Genomic DNA, 21,920 nt, shown 5'->3' with positions numbered 1-21,920 from the left:
GTAACCTTGTACCATCCGATATCGGACAGATTGAGTCTTTGGTTACTCAGATAAAGAACCCTCCTTATGGAAAAGTGGTCCCGGTCAAATTTAACGAAAGTTTGGTCAATTATACTTCTCGATGTGTAGATTAAAGAAGTCCATGGGACCTGGGTCTGAATAACTACTATTCTCGAGCTACAGGCTTCTGAAGTTATTGGATTCGAGTGCTCGGTTTACGTTAAGTGCACTAATGGACGGTCAATAGTGAACGAAAATATTTATTATTGGAAGAAGAGAGACTCATTTTCTTCATGCATACTTGCGTCTTGTATATGAATTCATGGTCAAAAATAGATCCACCGTATTTTAGTCTTCAGGAAACCTCCGAAAAGTCTTTAGAAAGCTAAAGAAGTGCGATATAAAATGTGTTACTAGAGCGATATAAGAATTATCATGTTTTCATGAATGCTTGATAGTTATGCAATACCAGCAAAGCTGCAGTTTCGCCTTATATTTAGAATACTACTGAACAGTGGCGGATCTAGGGCAAGGGCGGATCCAGGACCGATTTTCGGGAGGGCCATAAACTTTTATTGGGGAGGAGTACCAGAAGTACGGGGGATAATTTTTAAAAATTAGGGTTACAATTGTGAGTTTTAAGTCACTTTTCACACACTTTGAGAAGTGCCTTAAAACTCACCATTTCTGCCATAGTACCGATTCCTACACATTTCTTCGGATCCAAGTGCAGTTCTTTCAACAAGTTTAATACTATTTTTTCCAATGCTTCTCCTGCCAGGCCTTGTTCTTTCCCTCTTTCTTGATTTTCACTAATTATTTTTAGGTTCTCATAAGCATCAATGAATTTGACAAAGTCTTCACGAATGTTGTTATTGTGTATGTATCCCAAATTTAGAGAAAGCTGTTCCAAATATTATTTGTTCAATTATTTCTTCACCACATGTTATTAATTGATTTTGACTGCTGCTACTAATGCATGTTGCTCAGGAAGATGCTGTGGATAGGTGTTATTTAAGAGTCTTATCTCCTAATGTGATTTTAAACCTTAACACTGTGGTGCTAAGGCAAAACCCGATATGTCAAAAACGTGATTTTTCAGCAAATGAGTTTAAAAGTTCGCGGTGTTGTTGTAATAGTGGACATATCGGAAACAATTTTATTATCTACTGGTTACATGGATGCGTTTAGCCATGTAGGGTTTTGTCATTACATTCTTCATCGCTCAATATACATATTGGCATTAAAAACGAAAAATTGATAATTTTTGACATATCGGGTTTTGCCTTATTAGTACCACAGCAATTCCCCTCATTCCTAGGTCCAGCATCTTCGTCCAGAATCATAAGGTCATCATCACGATGGTCTCTTAGAGGAATATTTTGTCGACCTAAGAACACTATAGACCCTACTATTGGTCGTAGTCTTTCTTTATTTTTTGTTTCTGTTTAGACCTCTGAGAGTCTATCTGGTTAATGGCTGACTTTTGAGGGTTGCGATAACTTTTTAGAAAATCCAGCTCAACCTGAACGCACTCCTTGTGGTATAATGTTTTTTCTTGGGTTTATATGACTTCGTCTTTGCTCATGAGTTTGGCGAAAGATGTTAAAGGTTTCGTGACAAGGCTTTGGGCTGTCATCCCGTTATTGTGACCATATTTTTCATTAGAAAAATGAAACGCAATATTTGTAAAACAATTCCTTTTGACTGTGCGAAAATACCAACCAACTCCTTTGTTCTAAGTGCTATAGTGACCCAAGTAACGCTTCACTTCTTTTTTTATTCTTTGTTTGTATAGAATATGGAAATTTATACGATTTTGATGACTGTCAAGATCGTTCTAGCAATTGGCACTCTGTAAAATTATCAACATTTTGATTTATAAAAAACCCAAAAGTCATTTTTGAAGCTTCTCCATTACTTCTTTTTTTCAATTCTAGTCCAGAAAACGTATTTATCCTATATTTTGTACATATTATATATGTGTTTGAAATTAAAAACATTTGAACTGCCAATATTTAAATTTATATTATTCTAAATCCAATTGTACTTGTGGCAAAATCGGAGATCTAACACATGTCATATTAGAATGTCATTTAAACATAAATAACATAAACGACCTTTATAAGGAATTAAAAGATTAAAAAGGTTTTTTCCCAATAAACCGTAATACTTTAATATTTACAAATGATATGGAAATTCTTCATTTCATTTACAAACATGTTAAATTATGTAAATACAAGTTGTAAACGTAATATAATAGGCATAATTTGTTAATGTGGTTTGAAAAAATAAAAAAATAATAATATATAAAAAAACACATAATAAAATAATAACAAAAAAATAATAAATAAATAAAAAGAAAAAAATAGAAACAAAAATAAAAAAAGAATAGAAAAAAAAAAGAAGTAAAAAAAGTGTTTCGCACAAATTAAAATATATATATTAAAAAAACAGTAAAATAATTAAAAAAAAACAAAAAAAAAAGTTACACAATGTACCAATGTATCTATAAAAATAATATTGTAGAATGTACTTATGTTTATAAGAAATTTATGACTATGAATCTTCAATCAATCACAAACAAGTCTGGCTAATTGGCTCTGCCAAAGCCATTTTTCAAAAAAAAAAAATTTCAGAGAGGGCCATGGCCCCCATGGCCCCCTCCCTGGATCCGCCTTTAATCTAGGGGAAATGGGGGAATTCCCCCCTTAACACGACCGAGAACTAAAGAAAAAGTTGTAGAAACATAGAAAATACATTAGCTGACATGAAACTTGTCCCGGATATCAGATATAAAACAAGTCTAGAACATGGACTTGATCTTGTTTAATATATATAGCTGTGTAACAGCGTAGCAAGGGGCTGCGTGCTAGACATGACATGGCTAACTTCAAGCCAGTCAACATGGTTGTCACTTGTATGATTATAGTATGTAAGATGTTTAGTAAGTTTTATAAAAATATATAAGTTTACTCAATACTATGATTGTTTGACTTATAACCCATTAAATAAACTAGTTTAAACATGGCGCAGTCAAACAGCTAGTTGGGTTACAGTTTACAGTCGAAAAGCTAAATTTATAGCAACTTGTACACGAGGTACCATACATAACCTACAATGGCAGTGATGGGAATAAATGTAAAATTACCACCAGATTTTGACCTGCAGGATCAAAATGCTGCAAGCGAATGGAAGTTCTGGAAGACTAGTTTCGAAGATTATTTACTAGCAACGGGACAAGACCAGTCAGCAGATAAAATGAAAATGTCAATTTTAAGAAATATAATTGGGGCTGAGTCTGCCAAAATTATGTCCACATTCGAGATCCCAGAAGCCGAAAATAACAAGTATGACTTGATGATATCACTAATCGATAAGTATGTTAATCCAAGGATGAATGAATCATTTGAAAGATACAATTTTATCATGAGGGTCCAGAAAGAAGGAGAGTCGTTTGAGCAGTTTCTTACTAGTTGTAGACATTTGATTCGAACATGTAATTATAATGAAATTGATCCAGAACAAACAGCCGAAGATAAAGCTCTGAGAGACAAAATATTAATGGGCATCAGAGATCCAGTTACTAGAGAAGCTCTATTGAGAGTGGACAAACTTACCCTACAAAAAGCCATCGAATTTTGTAGAACTAGTGAACAAAGTAAGAACCAAAATTTGAAATTTCATACCGAAAGAAAAGATGTAGACATAGGAGAAGTTCGTAAAGATAGGTACCAGGGCCATAGAAATTATAATAACTCTAGAAGTAAAGCGAATACCAATGAAAAATTCAAGTGTAAAAGATGTCAATCAACTCATGGGGCCAGAGAATGTCCAGCGTATGGAAAGAAATGTAAGAAATGTGGGCTTTTAAACCATTTTGCAAAGTCGTGTAGAGTGAAGAATATTGATGTCATAGATGAAGATAGCAGTGATGGATCAGCTGATAGTTTTGTAGGAAATGTCAATAAAGTATACCAAAATGTAAGTAGTCAAAATATTTGGGATGAAATTATAGAAATTGAAAACAAGAGAATTAAAGTAAAACTTGACACAGGTGCAGATGTAAGTATAATTCCATTAAAAATTTTTAAGAAAATTGATAAACAATTTAAAATTAGGGATAATCATTATGTACTGAAAGGGTTTGAGGGTACTCAGGCTAAAACAATGGGTGTCGTAAATTTATTTTGTAAACATAAAAATAAGTATGTTTACGAGGATTTTACAATTATTAATGGGGCAACTCGAGTTCTTTTAAGTGGTAAATTATGTATTGATTTGGGGTTAGTTAAACGAATCAACAATATTGAGAGTTGTGGTACTTTAGAATTAGCAGAAAGGGATAAATTTATAAACCTTAACCCTGAAGTTTTTAGAGGTCATGGTAAATTTTGTGGTAAACATAGGATCACTACAGTAGACAATTTTGAGCCAGTAAGTTACCCACCTGTAAATGTACCTGTCGCAATTAGAGATAATTTAAAAAATGAATTAGATAGGTTGACAAAAAGAGGGGCAATTGTCAAAGTTAACGAAATTGACCCCAGGGCAAGCATAAACCGCATTGTTATTGTGGAAAAGCAAAATGGTAAGTTACGTTTATGCTTAGACCCATTAGATCTAAACAAACAAATAGTCCGCAAACCAAGAGTAGTACATAAATTGGAAGATGTTTGTGCACAAATGATAGGTAAAAAGATATTTTCTGTATTTGATCTCTCTGAAGGGTATCATCATTTAGAACTTGACGAGACATCATCATGGAAATGCTGTTTTGCAACTTCTTATGGAATTTTCAGATATAAAGTATTGCCATATGGATTATCAAATTCCCAAGATCTGTTTCAAGAAGTAGTAGAAGATAAATTTAAAGGTATAGAGAATTTATTGATTTGTCATGATGATATGATTGTTATGGGAACAACAAAAGAAGAACATGATACAACTGTTAAAAAAGTGTTAGAAAGGGCTAAAGAAGTAGGAGCAAAGTTTAATGGGGACAAATTTCAATATTGTCAAGAAGAGGTCAGATTTATGGGTCAAGTTTTTTCACATAAAGGGATGCAAATAGATCCTGACAGAGTGGAATCACTTTGTAAACTTGAAAAACCAAATAGTAAAGTAGAATTACAAAGAATTTTGGGCGCATTTAATTACGTTAGACGGTACATTCCGAACATGGCTGAACATATTCAACCTCTTTGTCAATTACTTAAAAATAATGTAGAATGGGTGTGGCTCCCGTCACATCAAAAATGTTTTGATAATTTAAAGAACATAATTTGTAAATCACCAGCGTTAGTCCCTTATGATCCTAATCAAAAAATTATTTTACAATGTGATGCATCTAAAAATGGTTTAGGTGTTTGTATGTTCCAGAAATATGATTCTATTTTAAAATTAGTAGCTTGTGCATCACGAAATATGAATGATAGTGAAATAAATTATAGTCAGACTGAGAAGGAACTATTGGCAATTTATTATGCTACTCAAAAATTTCACAATTTTATTTATAATTTTGATGTTGACGTTCAATCAGATCACAAACCTATAATCTCCATTATGAAGAAGCCAATTTCCAAAATTGGATCAGTTAGACTCCAACGTTTAAGGCTTAAACTTCTCAAGTACAGATTAAATGTATATTTTGTTCCTGGGAAAGACATACATTTTGCTGATATGCTATCTAGGTCCAGTTTAAATATAGAGAGACATGACCCAGAAATGTTTGAAATGGTCCACTCAGTGAGTAAACATTTACCTATGAGCCAGGAAAAGCAATCTGAGTTAAGACTAGCTACTAGCCAGGATGAGGCATTAGCAGTAATTTTTGATTTTTATTATAATGGGTGGCCAAAAGAAAAAAATGTTCCTCAAGTGTGTAAAAAGTACTATGGTATAAGAGATTCACTGTATTTTGAAGCTGGCATCGCATTTATTGATGACAAAATAATTATTCCGAAAAAACTTAGGCTTGACATGATAAAATTGCTTCACAAAGGCCATATAGGAGTCAGTAAAACTATAAACAAAGCCAGGAGTATATATTATTGGCCAGGACTTAATGATGATGTGACAAACTATATAAAAAAATGCAGGATATGTGAGAAATACAGACCAAATAATTTTAAAGAACCAATGATGCCTCATGACATTCCCAGACTAAGATTCAATAAAGTTGGTACAGACATTTTAGAGTATGGTTCAAAAGCATATTTAGTAATTGTAGACTATTTTTCGCATTGGTTGGACATTTCAATATTAAAAGATAAAACCTCCAGTTCAGTAATCAACTCATTTCAAGATACTTTTAGTAGATTTGGATATCCAGAAATTTTAATTGCAGATAATCTACCATTTACTTCGGTAAAATGTAAAAATTATTATAGAGAAAAAGACATTACAATTATGACATGCACTCCACATTACCACCAGAGTAATGGACTTGCAGAAAAAGCAGTCAATATAAGCAAACAAATTTTAAGAAAGAGTAATGAGGAAAATGTTGATTTTAGAGATTTGGTGATGGAATATAATAATACCTGCATAATAAATCTTGATGCATCTCCAGCTCAAATTTTACAGAGCAGGATCCTGAGAGGACAATTACCAACTACAGCTAATAAATTAGAACCTACAATCCAGAAACAAGTATATAAGAATTTATGCAAAGAAAAAGAGAAATTACAAGTACGTTATGATAAGACAGCACGAAGAAAACCAGTAGAGTTTAGAAAGGGAGATAGGGTAGTAATAAGAAGTTCAAAAGATAATTATTGGCGTAAAGCAATTGTGTTAGAAAAGGCCAATGAACCTAGATCATATTGGGTGAAAAAAGAAGATAACAATAAAATTATTAGACGGAATTCACACCAAATGAAACATTCATACACCACAACACTTGAAAAAGAACTCATTTTAGAACCCGAGTTGTACCCTGATATTCAGTCACAAAGTGTTCATAAAGATACCACTCACATTAACGTAAATGATAGTGTTAATAAAACCATTAGTTGCCCAAGCCCAAATGTAAAATCAGTACCTACATTGAGTCATAAAGTCAACCCAAATATTGAGACTTCTAACAGTTATAAGACGAGAGTTGGTCGTAATATAAAGACCCCTTATAGATATCGATCTTAGGGGGAAGGTGTTTAATATATATAGCTGTGTAACAGCGTAGCAAGGGGCTGCGTGCTAGACATGACATGGCTAACTTCAAGCCAGTCAACATGGTTGTCACTTGTATGATTATAGTATGTAAGATGTTTAGTAAGTTTTATAAAAATATATAAGTTTACTCAATACTATGATTGTTTGACTTATAACCCATTAAATAAACTAGTTTAAACAGATCTCAATACGAAAAAAACAAAGTACCTGGTAGTCATGCAGTAAACACTAAATATTAATTACAATTGTCTATGGAAAAGGGGTTTAGGTCATCTTTGACAATCTGTACGTTAAGATTTTGTTGATTTCGGTTACACGCACCATATGTCTTGTTAACTAACGACCTATCAAGATACTTAACCTTGGATTGATGTCTTGCAAAACCTAATACTCATAATACACTTGTTATATGAGCACAAGTACCCACAGTTCTTGCACCACATCGATAGGTACAGTAGTACCCGCTAATTGGTTCTTCTGCAGGCTCATCTTCGTCAACCGTGTAAGAAATGAATATTTGGTGTTTTGTAGCTTGTCGAAGCCTAGAAAATATTCGAACACTTATAAATCGCGGTTCATCCATATTCTCATCGATTTGAAACTCTTCGTCATTGTCTCTAATTATTTTATCTTGTATGTAAGGCGGTGCCAGTTTAATTTGATATATCTCAATCGTAAGGTCTTTTAGATATTCTAAGTTGAAAAGAAGAAAGTTGGTAAAATCATGATTATGAAGCCTTCTCCATTGGCCATTTCTTCTAATCAGATTATCAGTCTCAACTCTAGCTTGTACAACATTGGGAGTTAATAACCTCTGTAATAATTGTTGAGCAACTTCAGCTGTAGCACCTTCCATTGTATAATATTTTGTATTTAAAAGTTCATCATCACTGGCTCTAGAACCCCTGGTGGACCTCGGCATGTTCAAGAATCAGCTTCCATTCCTTCCTAGCCTTGGTTTTCCAATTTCGTACTCTTAACACCCGTAACTCGTCTTCCACCTGGTCCTTAAATCGTACTCTGGGTCTGAGGTCTTTTCCTCACACCATCCTGCCTTTGGTTATAAATGTGTTTTGACGGCTCCATCTCGTTCATTCCCGTTAAATGAAGAACAATTTTTTCTTTAATTCTGGTGTATGTTACGGGTGGAATTACCCCATTCCGCCCCCTAGATCAGCCACTGTTCAGTAGTATTCTAAAGATAAGGCGAAACTGCAGCTGTGCTGGTATTGCATAACTATGAAGCATTCATGAAAACATAATAATTCTTATATCGCTCTAGTAGCATATTTAATATAGCACTTCTTTAGTTTTCTGAGGATTTTTCGGAGGTTTTCTGAAGACTAAAATACGATGCATCTATTTTTGACCACGAATTCATATACAACACGCAAGTGTGCATGAAGAAAATAAGTTTTTCTTCTTCCAATAATAAATATTTTCGTTCACTTGACCGTGAATTAGTGCACTTAACGTAAACCGAGCACCTGAATCCAATAACTTCAGAAGTCTGTAGCTCGCGAATAGTAGTTATTCAGACCCAGGTCCCATGGACTTTTTTAATCTACACATCGAGAAGTATCATTCACCAAACTTTCGTTAAATTTGACCGGGACCACTTATCCATAAGGAGTGTTGCGGGGTCCTTTCCTCATCTTCAAAAAGGCTATCTTGATTGCTCTATTCATCGATCGAATTTTTGATTTCGGATATCCTTCGTACTCCAGACTCCTAAGTATTTCATTTTGTCCACTTGTTTGCTGTGTTCATTTTTCATCCGGATCCTTGTTAATGACTTTACCCCTCTCACTGATAACCATGGTTTTTGTTTGCTTTATGTTTATTGTTAAACCAAAGTGTTCCCCAGTATCACAAATTGTATTTAAAAGCGTATGAAGGTCTTTCTCACTTTCAGCGAGAATATCGTCGGCATAACGAATGTTATTTACATTTTCACCATTTATCTTGATCTAGACAACTATCGCACCTATGACAACTATTAGTCGGAGAGATAGAAGCGGATTTTGTGCGTGATAAGTAATATGGAAAAACTATACGGGAATATGTTGAATTAGTTGTGTACATGACTTTCACCAACGGCCGGAAACCAGAGTTAAGGCCGAGGGTAGTTATAAGGGGTCAAAGTCGCGGATTTTATTACTGTTTTTATGACGCTCATGATCGAGATAGTGCACCAAAATTTGGGAATAAGTAGGTCATGACGTAACTAAGTAAAACCTCTAGGGGCGGAACGCTGCGTGGCCGACAAAGGGGTGGGGGTAGGGGTGAATATAAAAAATATAAAGGGTTTTTTGCGACGTTCGTGATTGAGATAGTGGACCAAAATTTGGAAATAAGCAGATCATGACATTACTAAGTAAAATTTTCAGAGCCGGAAACCAGAGTTGGGGATGAGGGTAGTTATAAGGGGTCAAAGTCGCCGTTTTTATTATTTTTTTTTGTGACTCTCATGATCGAGAGAGTGCACCAAAATTTGGGAATAAGTAGGTCACGACGTAACTAAGTAAAATCTCCAGGGGTGGCACGCTGCGTGGCCGAAAAAGGGGTGGAGCAGTGGTGAATATAAAAAATATAAGGGGCTTTTTTGCGACGTTCGTGATTGAGGGAGTACACCAAAATTTGGGAATAAGTAGACCATGACATAACTAAGTAAAATGCTCAGAGCCGGAAACCAGAATTGGGCATAAGGGTAGTTATAAGGGATCAAATTCGCCGTTTTTATTATTTTTTTTGTGACGCTCATGATCGAGATAGTGCACCAAAATTTGGGAATAAGTAGGTCATGAGGTAACTAAGTACAATCTCCAGGGATGGAACGCTGCGTGGCCGATAAAGGGGTGGGGGTAGGTGTGAATATAAAAAATGTAAGGGTTTTTTTGCGACGTGCTAGATTGAGATAGTGCACCAAAATTTGGGAATAAGTAGACCATGACTTAGCTAAGTAAAAGCCCCAGAGCCGGAAACCAGAGTTGGGGATGAGGGTAGTTTTAAGGGGTCAAAGTCGCAGTGTGTATTATTTTTTTTTGTGACCCGGCACAAAATTTGTCCCCCACGCAGTGTTCTGCCCTGGAGATTTTACTTAGTAATGTCATGATCTACTTATTCCCAAAATTTGGTGCACTATCTTGATCACGAACGGCAAAAAAAACCCCATATATTTTTATACTCACCCCTGCCTAATACCCCTTTGTACCCCAAGCAGCGTTCCGCCCCTGAAGATTTTACTTAGTTACGTCATAACCTTCTTACTTCCAAATTTTGGTGCACTATCTCCATCATGAGCGCCGCAAAAAAAATAATAAAAACCGCGACTTTTACCGCTTATAACTACCCTTGTCCGCCACTCTGGTTTCCGCCTCTGGGGATATTACTTAGTTGTGTCATGGTCTACTAATTCCCAAATTTTGGTGCACTATCTCAATCACAAACGTCGCAAAAAACCCCTTACATTTTTTTATATTCACCCCTGCCCCACCCCTTTGTCGGCCACGCAGCGTTCCACTCCTGGAGATTTTACTTAGTTACGTCATGACCTACTTATTCCCAAATTTTGGCGCGCTATCTCGATCATGAGCGTCACAAAAAATAATAATAAAAAACGGAATTTTGACCCCTTATAACTACCTTCCTTCCCGACTCTGGTTTCCGGATCTGGGGATTTTAATTATCTATGTCATGGTCTACTTATACCCAAATTTTGGTGCACTATCTCAATCACGAAAAAAACCCGTCGCAAAAAACCCTTTATATTTTTTATATTCACCCCTACCCCCACCCCTTTGTCGGCCACGCAGCGTTGAGCCCCTAGAGATTTTACTTAGGTACGTCATGACCTACTTATTCCCAAATTTTGGTGCACTATCTCGATCATGAGCGTCATAAAAATAATAATAAAATCCGTGACTTTGACCCCTTATAACTACCCTCGGCCCCAACTCTGGTATCCGGCCGTTGGTGAAAGTCATGTACACAACTAATTCTTATCAATCAATATTTATCACGTACAAAATCCGCTCCCAGCTCTTAGACTATATTAAAATGGAACAAAGTAATAATATATTTATACAATTAATTCTTTATTATAAAAATAGTTATAATATATAACAGGTAATCACATAATTTCCACTGATGATTTGTTGAAATGAATGAAAATAATAAAAATGCATGAAGCTTAAACTAAACCAGAATCAGATTGGTATAAAATATATACAGACTGTTTTAACAAGAAATAATAATAAGTCGTGAAATTAAATGTATGAAGTAATCAAAACACAGTTAGTGGTACATATTTTAGCAACATACTGATTAATTCATTATATAGAACAAGTTTCTTGTTGAAACATTTGTATACACAACCTAAGTCTATTTCTACATTAACTTCTAAACTTAACCCTAATCTACTTCTAGCCTCCTAAAATTGCCTGTTATACCACATAAGGAATCGCCTTCAGAGCCACAAGAGGTCACGTTTCTTTTAAGAGCTGATACAGCTCCTTCTTTTGCTTTCTCGGTGAATAACTCTTCATTCACTTCCATCCTGTCGTGAGACATTAAAACAGGATGAGCTGCGTACAATTCTTTCTTCCATAATGCTGAAAAAACATGTATATCTATTAATTTTTATTAGTTTCTTTAAATCTTAATATCTAAGAATATACGAAAGGAATGCTCAGAATATCGATTAATTAGCCTAATTATGAGCCATACTCTTAAGATTTTCCTAAGAATACTTCACAACAGAATTAGACGCAAATGCGAAGAAGATCTCGAAGATATCCAATTTGGTTTTAGAAATGCTATGGGAACCAGGGAGGCACTTTTTGGGCTTAACATCCTATTACAGAAATTTCGCAACTAAAGAAAATATGTATTTGCATGTTTCGTGGACTTCGAAAAGGCACTCGATAAAGTACAGCATGTAAAATTAATGCAAATACTGAAAAATATCGGAATAGATGACAAGGATATTCGTGTCATTAAAAATTTGTACTGGAATCAAACTGCTATCGTAAAAATTGGAGATAACTACACCGATGAAATCTTCAACAACGAGGAGTCAGACAAGGTTGCATTTTCAACAACAAAACCAAATTTTTAGCGTTTAGTCGTGACCCACATCCCAATGCAAAGCTTCAATTAAACGGAGTCCAAGTTAAGAAAGTTCACAAAATGACATATTTGTGAACTGTGATAACGGACAAACTAGATCCAGACATAGAAATAAAACGTAGAATAGCAATGACTTTTATGCAAAAAAACCATTTCTTTGCAATAATCTTCTCAGTTTAGAACTAAGACAAAGAATGGTTAACTGCTATGTTTGGTCCGTACTTTTGTATAGTGCAGAAGTGTGGACGCTAAAAGTATCGATCATGAACAGAATTGAAGCATTTTAAATGTCGATTCATAGACGGATGCTGAAGATACCCTGGACAGCAAGAAAAACTAATGAAGAAGTACTATAAGGAGGGTCAGCAAAGACAGAGAACTGCTAAAGGCAGTTAAACATCGAAAAATGTCTTATCTGGGACATAATATAGTCAGGGGAAGTCGATATAAAATGTTACAACTGATCCTTAAAAGCAAAATAGAGGGCCGTAGAGGTGAAGGGAGAAAACAGGCTTCTTGGTTAAAAAACATTCGTGAATGTACTCAGATATCAAATGCAGGACAATTACCTATTCCATATTGCAGAAGATCGAGAAACCTTCGCAATGGTGATCGCCAATCGCCAACGTCTGATAATTCTGATATGGCACGTGAAGAAGAAGAATACGAATGGAAATAATAGCTTAAAGATAAAATAAACTTAATAGTTTTATATCATTGATATTTTTTCGAAAGGAGAAGTTCAGACTTTTCAACAAGGCATTGATATGATCAATGCCTACATGCCAGTCTTATCTCCTCTTCCCAACATTTCTCACCGACGCACCGACTGACCGCTCTCAAGCAATCGTTATCTTGGTACCTCTTCGACTAGACACCTTCCTTGGTCTACTTCTACTATACTAAATTTAAAATCAACATGCAGTAGAAATAGACAAACCAAGACATGTTAAATGCTACTAGGAGCACTCCCGAATCATATGATCGTGATTTCATCCAATAGTTTTAACAATGTTTCTCCATTGGTCTCTATCTTCAGCTGCTCTCTAAGAGCTTCGCAGAATGAGTTTTCAGCTGAATTCTTTATTTGGTCGGACCATCTAGTTGGTGATCGTCCTCTTGATCTTCTCACCGGAACGTTTCCAAAAACAATTAATCTCTCCAAACTATCGTCACCTCTGCGAACCACGTGACGAAAGAATTGCAGTATTCGTTGCAGACATTATTGTGGACAGCCTTTTTTTAATCTTGAGTTGATTTAGAATGGAAACGTTTGTCCTATGAGCTGTCCAAGGTATGCGCAGCATTCTTCTCCAGCACCACATCTCAAACACATCAATTTTTTGGCGCTCGCATGCGCGAAGAATCCAAGTCTCTACTCCGTATAGAAATATTGAGAATACAAGGGGATTCACCAGTCTCATCTTGATATTTTGAGAGATAGATCTGTCTTTCCAAACTTAGGCCACTCATCGCATTTTTTGCCATACCAATACGTCTCCGAACTTCTGCTTCACAGTTACCATCGTTAGTTATACTAGACCCGAGATAGACAAAGGTGTTTACTATCTGGTATTCTTGTAACAAGTTAGTCAGTTGAATAGTGTCGAATCTGTCGAATATTTTACAATGTAGATATATATACCCAAATCATGATCCCAAATCATGATTTCCAAAGTTTATACATTGAAATTATGATTCGGGAGTGCTCCTAGTAGCATTTAACGTGTCTTGGTTTGTTTATTTCTGCTGCATCTTGATTGTAAATTTAGTGTAGATACCTTCCTTAGTCTACTTGTAATGCGTCCTACCAAGGTGCGTTTCATTTTTCAAGTTATAGTATTTGTGAAGTTTGATTATCAATCAATAATATATATATATATATATATATATATATATATATATATATATATATATATATATATAATGTTCTTGAACTCCTAAGTGGAGCATAGAGCTTCAGTGAAAACGCACCATCGAGTTCTATTTTGCGCTAGGGCCTTCACCTCATTCCAAGACTTTCCTTGACTTCTTATCTCGTCCATGATGGATCTTCTCCAAGTTTGTGCTGGGCGACCTCTTTTTCTCTTTCCTTGGGGATTCCACTCTAGGGCATTTTTTGCAATACTGGAACTATCTTTTCGGAGTGTGTGACCTATCCACCCCCACTTTCTGTATTTTATTTCATTTTCTACCCTCTTTTGTTGGGTCAGGTGTAGCAGATCTTCGTTTCTGATGGTGTTTGGCCAGAAAATACGAACAATTCTTCGTAGACATTTGTTAACAAAGACCTGCAATTTGTCTGTAAGGTATTTTGTCACTTTCCAGGTTTCACATCCATAGAGTAGAACAGACGTAACATTTGACTGGAATATTCGGATCTTTGTCCTTGTAGTATATTCTCCAGACCTCCAAACAGGGTTAAGCATGCTGAAAGCTTGTTGAGCTTTTCGTATCCTCATACGAATATCGTCTTCTGTACCTCCGCTTTCTGTTATGACACTTCCAAGGTACGTGAAGTTCTCCACATTTTCAATCTGCTTGTTGTCGATATTAAATAGCGTGTTGTTCCTTGCATTTATTCTCATCGACTTGGTTTTACCAATATTGATTTTTAAACCTATTTTATTGGCCTCAGTGGATAGTGTTTCCAATTGGTCGGCCACATCCTGGAACCTTTGTCCTAACAGGCAGATATCGTCGGCGTATTCCAGATCACTTAGGCGTGTGGTTAACGTCCATTGTATCCCTTTTGTGTCGAAGTCTAGTTTGGAGAGAACATAGTCCAGAGCTATGTTAAACAGAAACGGAGAAAGCACACATCCCTGTCTGACTCCAGTAAGTACGTCAAATTCGTCACTGTTGACCCCATTGTGTGTCACGCTGCACGTCGCCTCAGTGTACAGTGACTTTATAATGGAAATTATTTTATGAGGAATGTTTCTTAGCTCTAAAATTTTCCATATAGCAGCATGAGACAGGCTGTCAAAGGCACGTTCGAAATCGACAAAGACCATGTATAGAGGTGTGTTCCATTCAACCGATTGTTCCATTATTACCCTCACTGTATTAATGTGATCTATGCAGGAAGATTCTGGTCTAAAACCTGCTTGATTAGCTCGAAATTCAACCTTGTTTGTTAATCTTTTATGTATGATGATCGTAAAAATTTTATTTATGACGGTAAGCAAGGTTATTCCTCTCCAATTTTTGCACAGTGTGAGGTTGCCCTTTTTTGGAAGCTTAATAATATTACCTTTTTTCCAGCCCGCTGGAATGCGGTTTGTTTCCCACACCTCTCGGATTATGGGGAGCAAAAGTTCAGCGGTTAGATGCGGGTCAGTTTTCAATGTTTCTCCATTGGTCTCTATCTTCAGCTGCTCTCTAAGAGCTTCGCAGAATGAGTTTTCAGCTGAATTCTTTATTTGGTCGGACCATCTAGTTGGTGATCGTCCTCTTGATCTTCTCACCGGAACGTTTCCAGAAACAATTAATCTCTCCAAACTGTCGTCACCTCTGCGAACCACGTGACGAAAGAATTGCAGTATTCGTTGCAGACATTATTATGGACAGCCTTTTTTTTAACCTTAAGTTGGTTTAGAATGGAAACGTTTGTCCTATGAGCTGTCCAAGGTACGCGCAGCATTCTTCTCCAGCACCACATCTCAAAGACATCAATTTTTTGGCGCTCGCATGCGCGAAGAATCCAAGTCTCTGCTCCGTATAGAAATATTGAGAATACAAGGGCATTCGCCAGTCTCATCTTGATATTTTGAGAGATAGATATGTCTTTCCAAACTTTAGTTAGGCGACTCATCGCATTTTTTGCCATACCAATACGTCTCCGAACTTCTGCTTCACAGTTACCATCGTTAGTTATACTAGACCCGAGATAGACAAAGGTGTTTACTATCTGGTATTCTTGTAACAAGTTAGTCAGTTGAATAGTGTCGAATCTGTCGAATATTTTACAATGTAGATATATATACCCAAATCATGATCCCAAATCATGATTTCCAAAGTTTATACATTGAAATTATGATTCGGGAGTGCTCCTAGTAGCATTTAACGTGTCTTGGTTTGTTTATTTCTGCTGCATCTTGATTGTAAATTCAGTGTAGATACCTTCCTTAGTCTACTTGTAATGCGTCCTACCAAGGTGCGTTTCATTTTTCAAGTTATAGTATTTGTGAAGTTTGATTATCAACCAATAAAATCCACCATAAATACCTTGCATTGTCTTGTTTAAAAATCTTCTTTCGTCAGAAGAAGTTGCATTATGTTGTGTGTTTAGGTATATACATAAAGGGAGCGTTTGGCAATAGAATGAAATAATAGAATCAATTGTGCAAAAGCAACGGCTTAATAAGAAAGAGAAAGATAGCCTTCTGAAATTTGAAAGATGTCGTTCAGATGTCTTAGTGGGTTGAGGCGCTCGATCGGCAACTCTAGTGGATTTACGGTACAGGTTCGATCCCCGGCCCGGACATTGAAAAATAAAAGGCCGACGTCGTAGTATAAAATTCTATAGAATCTACGGCTTGGTTTTGAATAAGCAAGGTGTCAAGAACACGATTTAATTATATCGAATACTCACTTAAACTACCACCGAGAAGACTCTACACCTGGAAGTCAAATGCAGAATCAGAGGACAAAATTATTAGGAACCAAATCGACTTCATTCTAATAAAAAATCGATTTAGAAACTGCATCAAATCAGGTAAAACTTATCCAGGTGCTGACATTGGGTCTGATCACAATCCCATAGTAGCTGTAACCCAATTAAAATTAAAAAAGATGATCAAAAAGAAGTCTCGCAAAAATATCGATACAGCCCAATTACAAGACGAGAAAGTTAAGGAATCAGTTCAAAGACAACTGAACGAAAATTTAATTTGGGAAAATATCGGTGAGAATGTCGATAAGGGCTTAAATAAAATCGTAACAACAGTAAAAGAAATCTGTGTGGGAAATTTACAAGGTAGGTCAAAGCTAAAAAAGCAGGCTTGGATGACAGAAGACATATTGGATTTGATGGAACAACGGCGATTAGCGAAAAACAACGAAATACTTTATAACAGCATACAAAAAGAAATTCGATGTAAAATACGAGAAGCAAAGAGTCAACACCTAGCCCAACAGTGTCAAGACATTGAAGAACTTGAAAACAAATATGACACGTTTAGCATGTATAAAAAAGTGAAAGAAGCGGCTGGTATCTTCAATAAGAAACAAACTGCATTCTGCATTGCTACAAGATGAACATGGTAAAGTAATATTTGAAGTAGAGGACAAACTTAAAGAATGGGAAAATTACGTTAACGAACCTATTCGAAGACGATAGGAGTAGTTCACCACCAGAGCCTATTTTACTTCAAATCAGGCCCGAGGCACTACATAATTTTCGGGCCCCTAACAAAAATTTAATACAAATAATAATTTTTTAAATGTATTAATTATTTAATAGAAATATAGTTGCACCAGGAATTTAAATTTTTATTAACAATAAATAAAATTTATATTTAAATAATTAAACATTGTTGAATTGTTTAAAGTGCAAAAACTACCGTGGAATTTCTCTACTATGTACAGCATATTATTATAAAGTCCTCACGTAAGTATATTATAAACCAGCGGCTCCAACCACTAGTACAAAATATTAATTGGAGAGTATCCAACGGGCTGCAGACGGGGAAGATCGACAATGGATCAAATATTTACAGTCAAGCAGGTCTTGAGAAAATCATGGGACACGGCATTCATGTTCACAACAACATGTCTTTAGACTTCATACAGGCATACGACTCAATCAAAAGGAACAGACTATACTATATGATCAGCTTATTTCAGAAAGGGACTCGAGTCATGTTAACTAACTTTCGAGACATGTATATGCAAAAAACTGTCTGGATATAAACTGCTTTTCTATAGTAAACGAGAAGTACGTCATACGATTTGTCTATTATTATAATATATTTAACCTGGTTCCTTTCTACAATAAACTATATGTCTACCACCGTAGTGAATAAATCCACTCTTAACAAAAAATAATAAAAGACTGACTTAGGTCCCTTTCTGTAATAAGCTGTTCATATATTGGCTGAATTGGCAATACCACACAAGCTAATTAGACTAATTAAAGCCACAATGTATGAAACTCAGGCATGTGCACGAGTACAAAACCACCGGACAGACTTTTTCAAAGTCTCGCAGGGATTGAAGCAAGGAGATGGGCTGGCCCCAACATTGTTTAACCTGGCACTGGAGTATGCGGTTAGGCAAATACAAACTGGACGAGAAATCTCCTGACCAACAGAACCGTTTAACTGGCCTCTTATGCCGATGATGTTAATATTATGAGTAGAACATGAACAGGAGCACAGGAAACATACGCAGAATTAAAAAAGCAAACGAAAAGGCTAGGTCTGGAAATTAACATAGAAAAAAACAAAAATAATGATACAGACGACAAGAAAAAATATAGTCCCACAAAACATTATATCTGAAGATGACATTGAAACGGTTGGAAAATTTACATACCTGGGAGTAGAAATATGCCGACAGATCAGAAAATGGAGAAATACGGAAAAGAATACCGCAGGCAAACAGAGCTTATTTAGTCCGCTCCAATATATTTCGGTCTAAAAGTGTCTACCGAAATACAAAGATGAGAATCTATAAAACCTTAATTCGACTAATAGCATGCTATGGCAGTGAAGTATGGGTCCTGAAAGAAACATCCAAAAACAAACTAGACACATTCGAAAGGAAAGTACTGAGGAGAATACTAGGACCTGTGAGGGGAAACGGAATCGTCACAATTCGATACAACAACGAGCTTTATCAACTTTATAAGGAAACACCCCTGTCAGACTTCATTAGAATACAAATATTGCAATGGGCTGGACATGTGATAAAAATGGGAGAGGATAGGCTATAGTCGATTCGCTAATCGGAGACACAGCTGTCTACACTACAATCACAATAAATATGCACTAGAAATAAACAAACACGAGTAGCACTCCCAAATTATGATTTGGGAGTGCTCCTCGAACATTCAACGTGTCTTGGTTTGTTTATTTCTACATAGTCAATTTTTGTTGTGATTGTAGTGTAGACAGTTGTGTCTCAGATTAGCGAATCGACTATATCAAAAAAAGCAATGAACGCTAGGATGCAGATGCAGGAAAAGAGACCGGTAGGAAAGCCTAGAAAGTGCTGGGAAGACACAGTAACCAGCGATGCACAAGTATTTTTAGAAGTCCCTGTATGGATAAGAGCAGTCACAGATAAAAAAGTGTGGAGGCAAAAAATAAAGAAGGCCACCTCTCAATTTGGGTTGTAGTGCCATAGAACAAGAAGAAGAAGTTCATAATGGGAGGACGAACTTCCTTTTTGCGCACTGTTTTGAGGTGTAAAATAAGATAATATTTCATCTTTTTGTGCCTGCTGTTTCTGTTCTCTTAATTTTTTGCTTTTTTCGTTTTTTACTGACACTTAAATGATTGTAACTCATGATAACGAAACGATTACTTAGATAAGAAAAATAAGTGTTTACAGAAATTTAATAAACGACTGATGATTAATGAAAAGATTAGTTGAACTTAAAATGCACAGGACTGAAAACTAATACATACAATCAAGCAATACCTTGTCTTTGCATAAAACGGCATTAAACATCAAACTAAATATTAAATTTAAAAGTGCATTTTAAATAAATATGACAATACGTGACGATGACTCTTTTTAATTCTACCTCTTGGCTCTTGTATCTGTAATTCTTCGGAGTGGTGTATAAATTTTGCTTATTGTTATTGGTGCCGACAAGGCAATCTATTATACCTACTCTTATTGCATTTTTATGATGGTTTATGGTTTAAGAATGGTTTATGGACTTATGGTTCATGAATAGGTATCACTCTAACCTAATTTGTTATCATTTATCATTTCCTGTTCGTAAAATGAAATAATTTTGAAAATTTATTTTGTTTTTTCAATAAAAATTTTCTTTTAGTGATGTTTTCGGGCTCCAATAAAATGCGGGCCCGAGGCAGGGGCCTCATGGGCCTAGTGGTAAAATAGGCCCTGTTCACCACCCGATATTACTAACTGCGACGGACCCCTAATAACACGCTCTGAGGTAATAAAAGCCGTACAATCATCAAAAGATGGCAGAGCGACTGGTCCTGATGAAGTTCCAACTGAAATATACAAGCTTATAAATGATAGCAATGTTTTAGAGGCTATAACTTCGTTTTTCAATACCATTTATACCAGCGGACAACTTCCTAATGGCTGGTCTAATTCACTGTTTATAGCTCTACCTAAGAAGACAACAGCAAAAACCTGTGCTGATTATAGAACCATCAGTTTGTTAAACCATTTATTGAAAATTTTTCTGAAGGTAATACATAGTCGTATCTACAATAAATGCGAGGAATACCTGGATGACACACAGTTTGGTTTCCGTAACGGGTTTGGAACGGGAGAGGCATTGTTTGGAATGAACGTACTTGCTCAAAGATGTCGAGATATGTAGACATATACTGTTGTTTTATTGAATTCCAAAAGGCATTTGATCGTGTTAAGCACTCTATATTGATCGAAGCTCTAAAAGACATAGGCCTGGACGGCAGAGATGTTCGAATAATTGCAAATTTATATTGGAATCAAACAACATCAGTTTTAGTAGATGGTGTGGAATCACAGGCTCTTAATATTAAAAGAGGAGTACGGCAGGGATGCCTCTTGTCATCACTGCTTTTCAACGTTTACTCCGAAAGAATTTTCAGAAAAGCTCTTTCTGAAAAACAAGAAGGAATACTTGTGAACGGTGAAGTCATCAATAATTTGCGATATGCGGACGATACAGTACTCCTAGCTTCTAGTCAAGAAGGTCTGCAAACACTACTTGATAGTGTCGTTGAGAGTTGTAGGGAGGCAGGTCTGGATCTGAACATACGGAAAACCAAAATACTCGTAATAAGTAAACAACAGCATATAAAACCATCTATATATGTAAATAATACCAAACTTGAGAAAGTTGATAAAATCGTTTACCTTGGACAGCAACTAAATTGTAACGCAGAAAGTCACGGCGAAATTAGATTTAGGATAGAGCAGGCTAGAGCCGCTTTTAGAAGGATGTCCAAGGTGTTATGTAACAGAGACCTAAATTTGGCATTGAGGATCCGCCTACTTCGCTGCTACGTGTTTTCGGTCTTACTTTATGGTGTCGAGTCCTGGACTGTGAATAAAATCGATCTATATCGCCTTGAGGCTTTCGAAATGTGGTGCTATAGAAGAATTTTAAAAGTTTCCTGGGTGAAGAATATTCTATAAACTCCACAATACTAGAACGTCTCAGCAAGACAACTGAAATCATAAAAGCATCAAGCAGAGAAAGCTTGAGTACTTCGGACATGTAATGAGAGGTCCCAAATATAGGTTGCTACAAAATATTATGCAAGGAAAAATAGCAGGCAAACGCGGTCCAGGACGAAGAAGAACCTCATGGTTGAAGAACTTGCGAGATTGGTATGGTGTTGATACAAGCATGCTATTTAAGGTGGCAGTGAATAAAATTAGGATAGCTATGATGGTAACCAACGTTC

At 36.0% G+C, this 21,920-nt stretch overlaps 1 protein-coding gene across 4 annotated transcripts in view; it reads right to left on the bottom strand.

The window, feature by feature from the left end:
• Nucleotides 1–11,256: 11,256 nt before the first annotated feature.
• The window catches only part of LOC114326436 (retinaldehyde-binding protein 1), a 93,809-nt gene continuing 83,145 nt past the window's right edge, over nt 11,257–21,920 (bottom strand). For all 4 annotated transcript variants that reach the window (XM_050644530.1, XM_028274807.2, XM_028274805.2 and 1 more), the window contains exon 6: nt 11,257–11,789. In XM_050644530.1, coding sequence (XP_050500487.1) covers nt 11,590–11,789 — 200 coding nt within the window. In that variant the 3' untranslated portion in view covers nt 11,257–11,589. The remainder of the gene's footprint in view (nt 11,790–21,920) is intronic.

Source organism: Diabrotica virgifera, chromosome 1, assembly GCF_917563875.1.
Source record: "Diabrotica virgifera virgifera chromosome 1, PGI_DIABVI_V3a".
NCBI lineage: Eukaryota > Metazoa > Arthropoda > Insecta > Coleoptera > Chrysomelidae > Diabrotica > Diabrotica virgifera.
Note: the sequence above shows the minus strand (reverse complement) of the source record. Positions and strands in the feature narration are given on the sequence as shown.